Raw genomic sequence first — 16,861 nt, forward strand, 5'->3', positions numbered from 1 at the left:
ATATGCATGACTAATGTTCATTGGGAAATTTTGCAACACTTCAGAACATTAAGGAGAACTGACTTTTTATTTTTTCAAATTTGTTATTCTCTGACAGAGAAAGTTATCTTTTAATGAGTATTACTTGCAGGTTGAAGTAATATTTGTGACAATTATATTTGCCAGTACACAACACCTTTTATCCCAGTCAGAGCATCTGCACATTGTAAAGAATTCTCACTGCAACATTCTTACATATTGTAGGGATTCAGACCACATCCTTAAAAATCTCACCATCTTCTACAACTGTTCTCTCCAAATGCTGCATGTTTACACAGTTTACCGAAATCTGCATTATCTTTGCAAAATATTGTGTACAAATCCAAGTACACTCACCTGTTTGTACTCTTAAAAATCCCTTGTAGCATATAAACTAAGTGTACAGAATGGACAAGGGAGCATCTTAGAAATACATAATTAGCAAGATTGTACCATAGGAAAAAACCAAACCATCAACCTGTAATGGAAGTATTACTAAAATGATAAATTCTTATTAATATAAATTCTCATTTTTAATAACATGTACATCTTTGAATCAGTAAGCCTCTTTCACTTTTCTGCATTAATAGTCCTGAATAGAAGCAAAACACATTAATGTTTGGGTTACTAGTTAACCAGTTATGAAATGCCACACTGCTGGCTGTTCTATTTTTTTTGTTTCTTTTTTTCTTTTTGATCTTGGTCAATTACTCAGCAAGTCCATCACTGTAGCAACCTTATTCTGAAGATGCTGACACCCACTATTCTCACATGGTAAGGGACAACTATAGTCTCAGTAAAATCAGAGAAGAAAACCAGAGTTTTATTTTTTAATTAAAAATAACTTAAACATTGCAGGCAAAATTCAGAAAACATCAAGTCTGATCTCCTAATGGTTTAGATAGCAAGCTAAGCTTATTGAATTTACAAATGTTTGTGTTGTTTTTTTAATATGCATGTAAGAGAAGGATAAAAAAACGCAGCTAGATACAGAAATAAATGCAAATACCCCCCAAAATAGTAAGAGAATATATATATCCTTCCTTTCCCTCAGCATTAAACCCAAGTGATTTTTTTGTTTCAAATTTTAGAAATTTGATCTGTATGACAGTCTTTGTATACTAACTCCATAGAAACTGAAGTGAAAAATGTATTACTGCAGCTGTCAAGCACACAAGCAACAAGCATGCAATTCATAACATATCATTACACTCTCAAAAGTTTCCTCTCAAAACTGAACAAATGCAACTAGATGAGTAGCACATATATATCACATTCAGGCTCTAGAGCTTTTTCCAGTATGTAATGTATTTGGGTGTCAGAAGTTCATAGAAGTAACCTAGACTCAAGAACCAAAGATCACCCATTAGCATCACCAGAAATAAATATCAGCACACAACTAAATCATTGACACTGTGGAATTATTCGCTGATTAACCATGAAAAAATCTATCTATAACGTTACAAGGAATTCAAGCTTCCTGCATTAAGTGGAAGGGGGTGGTTGTATAGACACAAAATACTTCAGTGTGTCAGTGGTCAGGTACATATAAGCTTGGATACAATACTTTTTTGTACAGTTTAATAAATATTCATATTGGACACTTTCTCTCAAACAGAACACATTCTTAAATTTGTAAATAATTTCAAGACATCTCAACATTACGAACCGTTTTCTTCAGAAAGGAAGAATGAAGAAATTTGTATGTTTCTGAAGGCTGAAAAACCCTTTGTCATTTATATTTGATATAGATAACCAAAGCATTAATCTGCAAGTTTTCAAATCCTAATAGAGCAAAACATACTTTAAGGCAAATAAGTAATTTTTTCCCAATAAACAACTGTGAAGGAAAAAAAAAATCAGCTTTCTGTAACTGAAGTACTGTACTGCAAGTGTTAACTAACAGGGAGAACTGGATAAGCAGGAATTAACACAAAAGTTTGTTGGCATAGAATTTTTTTTTCTGTGAAAATAGGCAAGATCTTTTCAAAATGTTTGACACAGTTCTGAAGGTGCTTCTCCAGAGATACTTCTGGGTTATCTGTGGGCAGACAAGCTACCTATTGTACCCAAACTATATCAGGCTGCATTGCACTGCGCTGCAGAGAGCTTTGCTGGTTTGGTTTGCAGCTTTACTAATACATAGATCTCAGTGCTCCACAAGCCAATTATATCAGAGACTTCTTTTCGATGTTCACCTCTATTCTTAGAGCCTCTTAACTCTTTTTTTTTTTTTTTTGAGTTCTGAGCTATCCTGCTTCTCCATTTCCCAAATAAACTAAGGGTGTACAATGCTAATCAAACTGCTCCAATGAACATAAATCAAACCACACTAATACCAGTCACCAGGGCAAATAGACTGGTATTTCCAGAAGCCTATTGTCAGCACTTCTGTGCAATGCCCAAGAGAAAGTTCACAGCATGCTTGAAGACCAAAAAGTATTTCCTAAATAAGAAGCCTTGATGAAAACACACTTTGGCAGCTCCTCCTTTCCCTTCCCACTATTTCAAGTGATCCACTGACCTCAGCTCCAGCCCCATGGCACAGAAGGAAGGTGGTTATCTCCACAATACTGCAGGCCATTTAGAGTTTACCAGTTACAAGCTCTCACAGACCTTAAAGTATGCAAGAACAACCCCATTCTACATGCTCTGCTTAAAATACAATCTCAGGTAAAAGTATCACAGTATGCAGTAGTCAATCCAACATTTATGAAGAAAATGCACATCTCTTGGTCTACTACAGATAGTAGAAAGGTTTCCCAGGTACTGTAGCCACAGAAATACAGCCACCTGTTACAAGTAACTGGTTTGAGTTTGAGAGCAGATTAAACACAGCTAACCTGAAAGAGCACTACATTCTTCCCATCTCTTCATGGAAGCTAAAGCTGCCTTAAACTCAGTCCTTTAAATTATAGCCTGCCAGTCCATTTAACTCCTGTCCAGACACAGACATTACAAAACACACTTAAACCTGTCAAAAAATTAAGTTTCCCAGCTTCACTTGACCCACTGAACACATATCAAGTCAAGTATCTACGTACACATTAGGAGTACTGGCCAATAGCATTCTCATCAACCCTAATAAGTGGGAATTAAATCATGACTGAGCTTGTGGAGTGAGCACAGCAATTATACAGACACCTGCTATAATCCATGAGACTGGCCATAGCTTTATTCATGAAGACAGTAATTACTACTCATCACTAAATCAGCAATTGCACTAGTGTTTCATAACAAAGTTTGGTCCTCGACAGCCTGGGGACACAGGTACACCATCAGACTTCCACCAGAGATAAGCTCAAGATCTTTTCTTTTGTTTCACTTGAGAGTGGGGGTGTGACCACAGACTGAAAAGCAAGTATAATGCATATGCGCAATACTTCTACCATTTCTGCACATCTAGGTGTGTTGCAACAAAAATGCTAAAATGCACTCAGAACATAGCTTATACAGTTTTTAAGACTTAACTTTTTTTTTGTATACCACACCACCACACACACACCCCCTGCCAAGTCCAAGCAGGCTCTCTCCTGCCCTTCACTGGCCTACTAGTTCAAACTGAAATGGAGCCAAGATGGAAAGAGAATCCACTGTAAGACTGATCACTTTCCCCTTGTCCCACCTGCAAGAATTTTTGTCATTTCCAGCTCACCATTCACTCTACTTTTAACTGCATGCTCAGCTCTAGTCTCCCTGAGCTGACAATCCCAGGCACTACCAGAAACACAGTATTTAAAGCAGGACAAAGCAAAGGTTCTAAACCAAGTAACAAATGTTTTTCTTTGTCACAGAGTCTTTAAACAAAAGGTTAAACGATGCTGTATGCATGACTTCATAAAAAAGAATAATCACTACTTTAATTCAGTGTCATTTGCTTATGTCAGACCTGGATGTGACAGCTTGTGCATGAACCTACTATGTCAGTTTAAAAGATAGGACATATTTATGAGTAATCTGTGGTGCTACATAGTCTTAGTTCCAAATTTAGTAAAAAAGATTGAAATACACTAAACTTTAAGCAGCACCTTGTATATAGACTTCTATACTAACATGATAGACAATATTTTCTTAAATGGTACCTCTGAAGAGAAGAACATTGCAGTCTAATTTGACTTGTATGAAAAGCAGTATAGTTAAAATTGGCAGAGAAGCTCAGTTTTTTATTTTCAAGAAATACTGATGCAGCATATCAAGAAAACACTGACTAGAGGAAAAAAAGTCTTATTCCTTGACATTTTCACATTGCCTACAGCAATACTACTCAATATTTCAGCAACCTGTTAGGCTTTCACTGCCACCTTTGAACATTAGAAAGCAGTATGCATCACGCTTCAAAACAGCTTTTTTTTTAAAATAAACCTTCAGAGCAAATCAGTTACTCATAAGCAACTAATCAGCAACTGATCAGTACATCTGACCACACATGGTAAATTCTACCCTAACACTACAAGGTACCATAAGCACACTTACACAAGTATGTATCTACACAACAGACAGTAGCTAAAATAAAGATAAAAGCTGTGTTAGTAAGAGAACACACATATATTATCATCTTTTCATCACAGATGGCTGTAAATACAATTCTAAAAGATCACAAAGCCTTAAAATTGACAAAGGAAAAATTAATATTCACTAAAAAGATGCCACTCCGCTTGACCCATGCTCAGGAAAACAAGACCAGTAAATAGCAATAGACCATGTCTTCTCAGAATGCCAAGCCATTTTAGTACAAACAAAATACAGTCTGAGCATGCTGCACTGAGGACAGATGACTAATATTTTGCATAGAGTGCCCAAATATTCTGCTTTTATGTGAGATGAGTGAACATACTTTCACATAAAAAAAAATCTGGGCTGAAGGGACATAGATATTTCTTAACTGACGGCCAAGAAGGCAACACACTGGAAGCCCATATATAGGGACTGAAAGAAAAGAAATAATAAAAATCCAGTGTGTTCAAGCATGCAAGTATGCGCAAGTTTGCACACGTGTATACTTGATATATAATGCATGCTGTACAGATGCAAGTAGTATGATAGTTAAGATGTTTCTCTGTCTCATGTCCATGATCCCTCTAAGAGCCATTCTGATTTAGAAAGACATACCTTTTAAAGCTGGCAGTTTTTGAAGCTCCCTGTTATTGCTAACATTAAACTTTGAAGAACTCTGCCGCTTTTCCTTCTTCAGTACTGTCTGTGGTGCTGGTACTTTTATTTTAGATAGTTGTGCTGGAGGAGGAGTGCTATTTGATTTTTTGTTTGACACCTGTTTAAAAAGAAATTACAGCAGTTAATTGCAGCTTAACTTAGAAAATCTTCTAAGAAATTATTTTTGTTACAGAAATAAAGCAAAATAAGCTTTTAAACAAATTACTCTATTAGTCATCCTCTGAATGCATAGTTATCTATTCTTCTGTTCCATCTTTTCAGTGTTTATTGCTGCACGACAGCCCTCATATAGATGGGAATAGATCACCCTGTTACACGCACTAGCCCATTTATTTGAAGTTACCAGCCAAATGAAAAGAACTTTTGAAATAATGTAGTTCCTTAGCTACTCTCACCTTTTTCCTGAGAAGTGTAGGTCTCCAAGGTATCTGGGCTGTCTAACTTCAGCTTCAAAGGGATCACCAACCTTGTCTATTTACAAAAGATAAACCTTTCACGACCTATTTGTACTGTGCCTCGCTGCTGGAGCCCTGAGCTTAGCTAGGGCATTCAGGCTTTGATACAAAGTTAAAGAAGCAAGTCTTATTACTGTAGTAGCTTCAGCAGCTTCTAAAACATCATCTGATCCAGCCGGGATAGAGTTAATTTTCTTCATTTAGTTGTTGCTAGGTAATGTTTATACTAAGTCAAGGACTTCTCAGGCCTTGCCAGTGAGAAGGGATGGAGGGGCACAAGAAATTGGGAGGGGGCAGCTGACCTGAACTAGCCAAAGGAGTATTCCACACCATAAACCTTCATGCTCAGTATCTCAACTGGAAGGAATCGGCCAGGGCCCACTGATCCCTGCACAGGGGCTGGCTGGGCATCGGTCAGAGGGAGGCGAGCAATTGCACCGTGCATCAAAGATCTGTGCACCATCAAGACTTGTAGCAGTGCACTGCCTACTCAGAGCAAGTTGCTTTTACTGTAATAATCCTCATTTGATTGGCACTGTACATAAACTTTGTAACACAAAACCAGACAAACAGTTCCCACCTATAGGTTTCCAGTTGCTGTTATTTCCCAGACTATACTTGACAGTGCTCTCTGCTCTCAAGCTGAGTAAAATGCATCATTAACAGAAGCCTGTCAGAACTTGTGATGCTGCCTTTCTCATTCCTTTTTTGAAGTAGGAAAAGCAGGTTTAAAGTAAGCAATGGTTAACTTTTTAAATATGAATAATTTCACGACATTCTTTATGAGAACGATAAAACATCTAGGAGTGACCTACACTAAAAATACAGGAACAGCTGAGCAGGAAATCTTACTGCAAGTACTGCAATTCATTTTACAGGACCTTAATTTGCTGTAGAAGCCTTTCAAATTTGCAAACTATTTTACACTAGAGAACACATATCTGAAAATACACCTTGGCACTTTTCTTTTTCAAGAAAGACTATAGTCTCCAATTTGAAAGTGTACACTTGGTAACAAATAGGAAAAAGAAGGGAATGGGATTCACAAAGGAAATCAAGTGGCAATGCTGCTACTTTGGCAGTTTGAATGGATTTAGTTAGAATTTTGTTAATTACAGTAGATACGAAAGCAGTGTTCATTCCTGCATGAAATAATATCAATGGCATTTTCATAGGGATATGGCTAAAATAACAGAAACCACTTTTCCTCATGTTCCAAAAAAGTTTCCAGAATAGCTTATTCATCAACAATTTCTGCATGGTCTGGGAATATACCCATTCAGCACACAGAGATGTTACCGTACATAAATTTATCTACTTTTAGAGTCTAAGACAGTAATTTTACTCAAATTATGTTCTAGTAACATAACTAGGAGAAAAATTTATATGGTTCAAGAACAGATTAACAATTGTGTTTTATTAAGTACCGTGTGTATAATATATCGAAGGTATGACTGAAAGCAACATTTAATTTTCATTAAAAACATTTAACATGACCATGTTATAAATTAAATATTACAATAGCAAAACCCCTTACAGCCTTATAGAAGGAGAGAAAACACACTGAACACTGGAAATCTTAAGTTACCAAAATAGTCTAGAACTTGTTTCAGTAAAAATGGCATACATCAGGCAAATTAAAAGCATTTATGTACAAGTAGTAACTATTACATTGCATTTTTCAGACTATTTCACTTTTTAATCCCAAACACTAAATGCTTAACAATCTTTTTGCCGAAATACAGTTATCTGCAGGGTAAACACTATCCATTAATTTGAGTTAAAAACAAGCAAACAATTTTCAAAATAAAAATATGAATAGACTAAGCAGAAAGAAAACAGCACTAAAAATTAGGAAGCAATGACTTACTATGCATTAAACAATAAAAGCTAATTAAGATCATTATAAACACTATTACTGCACAAGATTCTGTACTTTAAATACTGAGCTTCAGCCTAATGGTGTTTTTCTGAACTGGCTATCTTCCACTGCCACCTGTTTTTTGTTCATTACTTGGAACAGGAAAAACTGCTTTCCTGTTTCCTCTATTCCCAAACAAATTCTCAGTTTCGAATTAACAAGTGCTCGCATGTGCCTGCACACATGCGCACACTACAGTATCCTAAGGTAACACAGACCTCAGGGAGCCAAGTATTCTAAATCGCAGATAAATTCTAAAATTAGCCAAAAGTGGTTATTTAAGAGGATGGGTCACATTTCTAATTAGAAATGTTGAAAGCAAGCATTTTTTGTTGCTATGGCAACTTCCCATCCAGCAGCAATGACTCCAGTGCAATTCTAGCACTGAATCACCAGCCAATTTATCCAATGTATTTCCTCCTCCTTTCTACCATCAACCATTATCGTCCCTGCTTTTCAGTCATGCTCCAGTCACTCAGGCAGCACATACCCGAAAGCTGCCAAAACAGTTTCCAGTTCATTATTATCTGAATGCTGTGCTAGACAGCTGTACCCAATGACCTCTGCAAGTGGCACTATGATGCTACCACAAGAGAACTGGCCTCCAGAACTCGCAGACCACCAGCCACTGATAGAAGGGCACCTGGAGAAAATGAGTTAAGTCATCTTGAACCACACAGCTCAGCAATTCTAACCACCCCTCTAAAAAGAAAAATACAGTCTAACAATTCCATGTATTCATTTGCTAAAGACTTCAAGTTAACAGATTTAACTTTGTATGAAGGTACAGTGCTCATTAATTCAGATCAAAGAGCCAAGCTTGGCTGCTTCTTCCCAGTGACAAATCAAACATTGTCAGAAACCACAACTCCTGAGAATAACTGATGGACGTTCTGCTACATCGGTGAACAATTCAACTTACCTGACACCAGAACAATCAAACTACAGATACAATTTATCAATTCTCCTCCTACAACTAAAATGGGAATATCTATCCTTCCCATTGTTCTGGAAAACCGTTTTGTCCTACCCAAATGTTTATATACTCAGGTACATTCAATTCCAAAAGTGCTGAGAAACCCCTAAAAATGCATACAAATTACTCTGAAAAAATGTCAGATTGGAATGTATTTCTTCAGATCATAATTAAAGCACAACACTCAGGATTTTTGATCAATTTGATTTTTAAAAGCTAGAGCTTTACATACTTTTATGAACATCTAAGACTATTGGGAACCGTGTGATTCCAACTTTAGCTTCTGCTTTTAACAATTGAAAAAACAGAGCTTATGTTCCATGAATAAGCTTAAAATTAATTCAAGAAAAACAGGGAAGAAAGAAGGAAGTTTCTTGCTAGTCATGACAGTTCAAGACACATAATCCTTGCATCCCTTCTTCCCTCGAGTCCTCCTACATCAAGCAGGATATGGAGCATTCCTTGTCTTAACATCACTGTTTTGAGCAAAGTTGGATCCTTCATCCCCCTGACTCGTACACAGGCAAGTATCAATCTGAGCACAACACTAAGTTTGTGACAAGGGAAAGATAGGAGTAGACCAAACACATCTACAGTTACAGCCAATTACACTGACCATCATCAGCCTACATAACTTTTACTTTCAGCCAACCATCTAAGACATAAGACAGAGAGAACACTGGGATCTGGAAGGAGCTCCACCCTGTTCTTCCCTTTCTGACAGTCCCTCAAAAAACTGGCATTCAAGCTTCCTTGACCAAGAATTGGCAACCAGAAGAACTCTGTCTGACCTCACCTTTTAAGGCATACTCCCTAATAACTGAATTAGAGCAAAGCACACAAAGCCTTTGCTCCACAAAATCTAGAGCCTAGCCAAGCCTATAACAATGCTGCAAGTTTTCATACTGCTTTATAAGATAAACTGGTCAGAGCAGGGTGAGGATTTGAAGATGACAACAAAAGCACCTGGATGCATCTGTCATTCAAGACTTAAAAAACCTGGGTGTCTTACTAGTGACAAAAATCAGACCATCTCCTAAGCACAAGGCAAAGAGAGATCCTCTGCCTGAAGAAAACACAGTGCCAAGCAGCACCCATGTGGTGTTCCCTGACACAGACGAGTCTCACACTAATCTGCTATTTTCTTCCCTCTAATGAGTATCACCACTGAATTCAAGTTTATATCGGTGTGTACACCACCCCAGGATGGCAGCAGCAAGCCACACTCCAGCCAGAACCCTGATAAAAATTCTAGACTACAAAATCTCGATAGGTGAAACTGGCACCAATTAACATATGATTAACACTCCCTGTGAAATGCAGGTATACAGAGTGAAAAGCACAGAACACTTTTTATGAGACTAATTAGTCTGAATCTGAGAAAAGAGGAAGAATGCTTATATTAATGAAGAATTAATCCTTTCATTTCCTTTTGGTACAGTAAGTAGCATCCACAGACATATTTTTCATGAAGCTAAACAGATCTGATCTATAGCACTCAGAAGAGCTCATTTCTTGCCAAGGCAGCCTCAGAACAGGCTACAAAAGCATTCTGGACTGTATCTAAAATATACTTACAATGAAACTGAAATAACTTACTGAAACTAAACAAAGAACACGAAAAAACATGAAAGGGACATTTACAACTTCTTTTTCAAAACCATATGAGGGCCCAGTATGTAATCAAAATAATTTGGCTAAGAGGTTGAGGCCTAATACATAATCAATGTAATTAGGCTGAGAAGTTGAACTTAATTTAATCTCTTGAGAACTGAAATCAAAGATCAAGGAGTCCAGATGGGTGGAGAACAGTTAAGAGCCTTCCATGCAGGTTTTTTCCCTCTGCAGGAACTTCAAAGTAGCATGAAAATCTCTGAACACTCCAGGAATCTTGAACTCTGCCACACAGTTCTCTCCTTTGCAGATCTTAATTTACTGTTTTGGGGGTGGGAACTGGGACAGATCATACCTGGCATGTGTCCCAGTAGCCATCAATGTGGTAAATATATCCACAGCATACCTGCAGATGGTGGGCTGGTAGTGTTAGATTAGCAGCTTGGGACCAAGGCAGTGTTCAAGAGAGCATGCTACCAGGAGAGCAATACTTGTCAGCTCATTTCAACGCTGTGTTGTTAACACCACCAGTCCAACATGCCTTCCAACAGGACATCATCAGGATAAACTCTTATTATGGTATTAAAAATATGGCCCAACAGAGCTATCCAGACAGTCTGCAGTAGTTCTAGCTCATGCAAGTAGTGACCAATCACTGGTACATAGTTGTTATGGAACAACTAGCTACGATCTTTAATGCCAGTATTTTCAATCTGCAGACTCTGTGTAAACTATATATGGATTCTTAATCATCTGAACATGTAAAAAGGGGCATCGATCCATAAACAACTGAGTTAAAAAAAGCAGGGAAGCAACATGCTTGCTGGGTACCATTTTGGATGGCAAACTTTCTGAGGTTTTTACTCTGTTGCAGATTCTTGCTGCTGTGCCTTTATTGTTCACTAGTTTCACCACCACAATCTTGTCTGGACAGAAAACATATGGAGGAGTCTCTGGAGATGCAGCTTATGGTGCTGAAAGTTTTGGTTGGTTTCTCACAGACTGCAGTTTAGATTTCTATTGTTTCTCCTCAGCAAAATCATTTGCCAGAGTTATACCCTGATTGGTCTGGTAGAATTATCTTTGCAGCTGCCTTTCTAGCAGATATGTTTATTATCATTAGATTGTCTCAGTGGTTGAGATACAGTTGGATAGTCCAGTGGTAGTCTCAGCATAACTTACAATGTTTTTATTTGCTAAGACAGCAAGAGCTGCATCCTAAAGCTTTGAGGATCCATGTTGTTATAATGATAAACAAAAAGATTAGCTTTTTGATAGGGTGGTGAAGACAACGTTTATATGTTTTAGCATACTGTAATTAGCACTCACTGATTTGTGTTGCAGTACTTGTTTAGCAACTGTGGTTTTGCATTTACATACATCAATCCTACTGCTGGCTATTCTTGATGTCTGACTACGGAGTTCCATTTGTGTTTTGTCAGAGAAAACACAGTTTGTTGAATTGCATCAGTGACTGGAAAGTTCCCTATGAGCAGCAAAGGTCATCTCTCCCTCTTCACTGTGGAGGGGTGCCCATGGCAAGGTACACAGTCATAGACCATTTTAGAAGACTGATCTACACCTTGCTAGAAGCTCTCCCACCTTTCTTGCTGGCTTTTATTTTTCACAGCACAAAGCATTGCCTGTATTTCCTGTTAGCTGCTTACACACAGGGCTCAAATTTTATCTTCTGAAGAATTGTATCATCACAGCTTTGTGCAACACACTTGACTTGCAACACATCAAACCAACCCTGACAATTGCCAAAGATGTCTCGACTCAGTTTACTGCATCCTTGACATTCTTGCACTGTAATTTTACATTTATAGTTAAATATCAGCAGCATAAGGCTTCGTTTCCATTTGCTCCTTGTAAAACTTATTTTTAACTAGTTTACTCCAGGAACAAATAGGCATTTGATTCCTCTCAGTGACATATCAGATCTGCAGCCTGAGGCTGTAGAGTATTGGCAAAGGAGACGGGGTCCCCAGGCTCAGACCATAAGTGTTTTCATAAGTGCATCATGTTTTGCATTTGCTGGAACACCATCAGTGAGCACCTGGTACTTCACAAACATAGGCAGCAAAGCAACATTTGTTTCTTGATGCATCTTCTATAATAAAACTTCAAAGAAACAAATGCCCCCAAAAAAGTAACATTTGTTACCTGCAACCATCAGTTAGCTAATGAAGTATGACTAAAATGAGGTAATGTTCTAAGTATTATTTCAAGACATTTATATAAATACAGAGACAGAGAATCTGAATAAATGATGGCCTGGCTTAAATTACTTCAGTTCTTTATTTTCCTTTGCAATTTCTCTCTGATCAACCTGAACCACCCTTTTACTTTTAAAAAAAACAACAAAAACTACTTTTGTGCATCTTTTTACCTCTCAATCTTCTACACACCCTATATATACACACACACATATATGTAAGGTTCCCACATTTGAAGGAAAACACATACAGACTCATTTGCTTTAAGCCCCACTCTACTGTGCATTTTAATTATATAAAGCTACGAGAAGCTAAGGCTACTGTACATGTATCTCTACCAATGATGTTTGTATTCTTGTGCTCCCTAATCCACTCCTAATAGTTTCTCACTTCACATACTCATATTGAATTTTTTTTGCTTCATCCCCTGCCCACCGATTTGGTATTTGTATTAGATGCTATATGAGACAGTTACAGACCATGACAAGGTTCCGAGGCATTTCAGTCCTATAACAACCTTGACCACTTCTAAAGAAGTGCTATACCAAATCATTTCATCTTTGGCTCTTTTTATGCTTTTATTTTACATGCCACTAGAAAGTTTACTTTTCAATACTTTAGACTGCTAAACTGAGCAGTGATGAGGAATCATGTTAAATTATAGGCACTATAAAGGTGTAGCAAATGGTAACATTTGGTAGTCATCTTTCAAGAAGTATATTCAAGAACAGGGCAAGATTTTTTCCTATTTTTTTTATTTTTTTAAGTTGTACCCCAAAGCCTGTTGAGGTGCAGGGAATCCAGGGAAAAAAAAGCAAAGCCTACCAACCCACCTGTAAAACTACAAATTTATTCTAGCTTCAAATGAAATTGAGGGGAACCCCGCCCCCAAGATTTAATGTTTGTGAAGTCTGCAAACATATGGGTGGGATTCAACAGCTACCTAGTTTTTCTGTTTGTATTCTCTATGGGATAACTATATTAATAATTCTGTATTACACACACATTAATGAACACCTGAGTCCTCTCAAAGTTTAAGGAGCTATAGGCATAACTCTTACAAAAAAAACCCCAAAACATTTAAGAGAAACAATTTGAAACAAAAGATGTAAACTGAAGACATCCTTTCCCATCTGCTGACACCAATTTTTGTGGGCCACTTTGCTCCTTTGGATTAGAACAGCCTTTGCTTTCATTGCTGCATTTCCATTCTAAAAGGATTCAGAATTTAAAAGCATGATTAGAAGCAGATGATAGCAAGTACCGAAAAAACCTGACAAACCAAAGTCCTCACACGTGTTATACCAGTAGTTGTCAGCCTCATGTAAGAGCTAGGAGGGCAACAGGATCCTGTTTTCAGAAGCATCTCCTTTTAGGTAGCAAAATACTTGTATATAGCAGTGTTTGGTAGACTTCTTTAAGCAATTCTATTAGCTTTAAAGGCATAATATTAAAATTACATAACAAGCACTGTTAAAGTAACATCTTTCACTATTCCGTATTAAGGTATATTTGCTTCAGATGCAGAAAGAAATTCTAATTCCCCAAAAACAAAGACAGGCAAGATGTCAATAAAAATTGGAAATAAGTTACAGAAGTTAAAAGCAAAAAAAGCAACTCTGCATAGCTGCTTTACAAGTAACACACAGTACATCTTTCTAGTCAGCAAAGAGCACCTTACTTAGTACTAAGGGTATATTCACTTGCTACACTTAAGCATTTTCTGGTGGTTCCGTCAACCCATTAAAAAATCTTTCTAGGAAAGAAAATGAAAATTGGAAGCCATGAACAAAAATTAGTTTTTCAATTATATTTTTTAGAAAAGTTGGTACACCGGTTTAATGACAAACAAAAAACCCAAAACCAAAGCCCACAGACTATTTACACAGCTGATACAAGAGAAAATCCATTCTGATTTTATATATAGCTTTGGTTTAAAGTCCTGCTTCGCTAATGCTGTAAGTAAAGTCCCAAACTAGTAGCCCTAGAAAGCCTCAGAAAACACAAGGTACAGCACTATCCATTTATAGCCCTTCTGCAATTCAAACTTGAGAGGACTAGTAGTTCAAAATTTCAAACCTCTTTCATAACGCTAGTATCTCTTCCTCCAAATGAAAACCCACCTATTTCCAAACCAATTTTATCTAATGCATGGGGGTGACTCATGAAAAAGACTGGCTACTCCAGCTGTCAGTCTAGCTGGAACATATTACTGAACACATACTGAAGAAACAGCTGGGGTACAGCTAGGTTTGTTTTGCACCATACACACCAGACAAACATAGCTTATTGGTCTGGCCCACTGAAAACTTGGGAGTTTGGGGATGCTTTATTGCAGGATATCAGCCATTCCTGATCTCGATGGCTATATAACTGGCAACAAACTGACAGTATGGTAGGGAGTACTACCAAAACCCTTAAAACACTGTTTTATAAATAAATTAATACCTAACTTGAGGTGTCAATTAAGAAAGAAATCTGAGCTATGCTAAAACATAACTTTGTAAAAGACATCTGCTTCTATGAAAAACAACAAACACAAAAGAATCTTATAACCTCAAAGATGCTGAACTCAATGCATTAAAAAATGCTGTGCCACCGAGTGAAAGAGATTGCCTGTCAAACAATAATAACGGAAAAGAAGAGCTTAAATGGCAGCTGCTTTATACAAGTGACAATAAACACATATACACTGAATCACATGCAGGTACAAATTAGCATGCTAAACAAAACAGGATAATCTCAGCTGACTGTAAGAATGTTCTGTAGCAAGAAGGTTTTTCCAGAAATAATTTAGGGGCAGTTCTAATCCTAATGCATGTGAACAAGCTGGGGAAAACAACCCCGGAACTTTTGGAAAGGTGTTCTCCCCTCCTCTGCTATAGTCCCTAAGGAGTTGTCCAAGTAATACTTACCTGTGCTAAGCCTTTTGAGTATAACTTTAAATACTGTGAAGCTGAAAAATCTAGTCACAAGCTAGACACTGTGTAACAGCCTCCACATACCACCTTCAAAACCAGATCAGGTACATTTGTTTTGCAGAGTTACCAATAACTGGTATAGCACCTTAAACAGCATTGTGATTTTAAAAAAGACGCAAAAAGGGAACATGAGAAAAACAAGTAACAGTACATAGAAAATATGGAGTCAACTTTCTAAATAACTTGCTGCTACTGATTACAGGAGCCTGTTAACACAAAAAATACTGGATTTTGTCTATTCCTAGTTTTAACATTAGGATACTTCTACATATGATCTCTTAAAGGAAACCCACACAAATCCATCAACGTCACTTATACTACCAACTTAATTTATGATTTTTAAGGAGCATGTTAGTCATACGTGCATATGTAACCAGGAATCGAAGTAGTAATGAGAATACTGAACCTAATGTGCTAACTAATACTGGAAAGGTGATCACAGAAAACTGGATAGCCAGCTCTCAAGGTTCTTCCACAGAGATGAAAATCCCTACTTTTGCTGAAGCATTTAAAAGAATCTATTAAAGAGATTTCTGTAACTTCATTACCATGCCCAAAATACCATATTAACACTATGCTGAACAGCTTAAGAAATCAACTTTGAAATAAAAAAGGCTTCACAAAGCAGGGAAGAAAAGCAGTATTAAGGTATATTTGCTTTGGATGCAGAAGGAAATTCCAATTCCCTAAAACAAAAAGGCAAGATGTCAATAAAAACTGGAAATAGGAAATTACAGAAGTTAAAAGCAAACAAAGCCTGACAAAATTGCTGCACTGGAAGCTCTTACCAGTGTTTAATAAACCTACTGAAAAGCGATGGCTGCAGGACAGAAGCATGGGTCAGGGCTTAACAAATCTTGTTAAGATTTTAAAAAAAATTGGTTTCAACAGTGATTCTAGTCCAACTTAGCAACACATGCTAGCAATAAATCAAGCAGTTTCTTGCACAGCAAGAAAACTGGCTAATGCAGTTTGCATTTTGTTACATTTTGATTTGTCTGCATTAAAAAGCCCACACCTTTAAAGTAGAAAGAATCAACCAGGGCATCACATGGAAACAGTGAGATAACAGACAAAAACACACACTCTCGTCAACCCACATTAGTCTTTCATTTGCTATTCTGCATGGCAGAACAACTTGAAGAAAGAGTTATGATTTCTGTTCTTGTTTGTTGAAACTCACGAAGCCATTACTTTCTTAAATAAGAGAAGTAGTCTTTCCCGTCTACAGACTACTCAGCATCTAGATTCAAAATGAATAGAATTTAGATTTAGAAGTTTCATGCCTTCTTAAACCAGTCCAGCTAGACCTAGAGGATGCTATCACTTCCAGTCACCAACAACTACTCCATCGCATGAAGGCAGCTACTTCTGACCCTTCCAACCCCCAGGTGAACCACAACAGTGAATTAATTGTCCAAGGGCTCCTAGACCATTTCAGAGACCGGTGAAAAGTAGAAGTTTTAGCACATACCTTCCCCACAGGGAAAACATACAGAAATGAG

General features: G+C 37.3%; 1 protein-coding gene across 2 annotated transcripts in view; it reads right to left on the reverse strand.

The window, feature by feature from the left end:
* The window catches only part of PPP2R5C (protein phosphatase 2 regulatory subunit B'gamma), an 89,011-nt gene that overhangs the window by 66,726 nt on the left and 5,424 nt on the right, over window positions 1-16,861 (reverse strand). Inside the window, exon 3 of one of the 2 annotated variants that reach the window (XM_040599737.1) lies at window positions 5,128-5,287. The exons of the other annotated variant lie outside the window; for it this stretch is intronic. Coding sequence (XP_040455671.1) covers window positions 5,128-5,287 — 160 coding nt within the window. The remainder of the gene's footprint in view (window positions 1-5,127; window positions 5,288-16,861) is intronic. 2 annotated transcript variants of the gene reach the window in all.

The sequence above is a fragment of the Falco naumanni genome, chromosome 7 (genome assembly GCF_017639655.2).
Source record: "Falco naumanni isolate bFalNau1 chromosome 7, bFalNau1.pat, whole genome shotgun sequence".
Taxonomy (NCBI): Eukaryota; Metazoa; Chordata; class Aves; order Falconiformes; family Falconidae; genus Falco; species Falco naumanni.